The sequence below is a fragment of the Bison bison genome, unplaced genomic scaffold (genome assembly GCF_000754665.1).
Source record: "Bison bison bison isolate TAMUID 2011002044 unplaced genomic scaffold, Bison_UMD1.0 scf7180017864529, whole genome shotgun sequence".
NCBI classification, from domain to species: Eukaryota; Metazoa; Chordata; class Mammalia; order Artiodactyla; family Bovidae; genus Bison; species Bison bison.
The window spans coordinates 352549-354240 of record NW_011495079.1 but is presented as its reverse complement, the minus strand read 5'-3'; the positions used below and the strand labels follow the sequence as shown (position 1 = coordinate 354240).

Sequence of the window (1692 nt, the reverse complement as noted above, 5' to 3'; positions counted from 1 at the left end):
TTGCCAGTCCCTTCTCCAGGGGATATTCCTGACCCTGGGATCGAACCCACGTCTCCCACACTACAGGCATATTCTTTACCACCAGGGAAACTGAGGTAAGTAGGTATTAAAAAACAAGACAAACAGACACAAAGCCAAACTACATGTCAAACCTTCTTTCACATATGTGATTATATGAGTTCACTAGGGCTATCATAATAGTGTCACACAGACTGGGGGCTTAAACGACAGAAATGTATCATCTCTTAGGTCTGGAGGCTAGAAGTCCGAGATTAAGGTGTGGGCAGGGTCATGCTCCCTCTGAAGGCTCTAGGGAAGGACCTGTTCCAGGCCTGTCTCGAAGCTTCTGGTAGTTCTTGCCTTCTGGTAGGATAATTTCAATCTTCAGATGGTATCTTTCTGAGCATGTCTCTGTGTCCGAATCTCCCCTTTTCATAAGGACACCAGCCTTATTGAATTAAGGGTCCACACTACCCCAGTATGAACCTGTCATAACCAATCACATCTACAATGACCCTCTTTCCAAAAAAGGTCACACCCTGAGGTACTGAGGGTCAGGGTATCAGCATATAAACTTTGGGAGAACACAAACACATATATAAGCTCCCCAACCAGGGATCAAACCTGCACCCTCTGTTAGGGAGGCACAGACCCCCTAACCACTGGACCACAAGGGAAGTCCCTTGTTAGTTTACAGAAATAAATTGCAGTTTCTAAAGTTGTTAGTTTCCTCACATAGTTTCATGTACTTTTAAAAGAATGGAAGTTTCTGATGCTTCTATCAAGACGAAGGATTGACTATAATAAAAACACGAAACTCATTCTTTAAATTAAGTCCATTGAGATTAGTTTCAATAAAAACAATTGCTCCAGATTCTTGTAGGTCGTATGCAGTAATGGTTACATAAACCTGGGGGAAAGGCTCAACTACTCGCTATTGATGAGTTGGAAAGTGATATCTCCACAAACTCTCAAGAATATCTTTACTTTAGGTAAGCAAATTGTAAAGAAACACAAACTGTCGGCCCTATACAACAAATATTGTTTCTCTCACTGTTCAATTTTTTTTCAATTTAAGGAATTAAAACAATTTCCTGTTTCACTGAACAATTATTTTCTTTTTATATATAGACATCTTTTTTTCAAAATATATACTTGCCTTGATATGTTCCAGCCAATGAGTAGATTCCAAACTGGACAACCAATGAGATTCTTCCACATTAGGATAAACAATGTCTTTGACTTTTTTCAAAGATTCCCGCATAACATGAATGTTATGAATGTCTAAGAAGAAAAGTTCGGCGTTATGATACACATCATCACTTTCATATCCTCCTCCTGTTGCCTAAGAAACAAGATACACAAAACAGTAAGTTGGGTTTTCTATTTCTTCCATTACTTACACAAATATTTCAAAGGTTATTAGTCATCCAAATCTTAACCTAAAACCTTGTAACTTTGATTTAATAATTGATGTGACTCGACTTCCTATCTGACACTAGACCTCAACAATATTAGTCACACTCTGAGCTGGAAAAAAATGATGGGGAGCTGGCAATTTATTGGGAATCTGTATTTGCAAGAAAAAAATCATTTTCAAAATGTTCTCTAATTACTAGCTCTTCTTCTGGATCTGGAAAGGCAAGAGCTGGTCCTGAATGGTTCTCATCTTCTATCTGATTTTAACAGTAC

The 1692-nt window shown here is 38.4% G+C and overlaps 1 protein-coding gene across 1 annotated transcript in view; it reads right to left on the bottom strand.

The window, feature by feature from the left end:
• The window catches only part of MTM1 (myotubularin 1), a 71787-nt gene that overhangs the window by 15370 nt on the left and 54725 nt on the right, over window positions 1–1692 (bottom strand). Inside the window, exon 8 of the mRNA XM_010831607.1 lies at window positions 1156–1345. Within this exon, the coding sequence (XP_010829909.1) occupies window positions 1156–1345 (190 nt within the window). The remainder of the gene's footprint in view (window positions 1–1155; window positions 1346–1692) is intronic.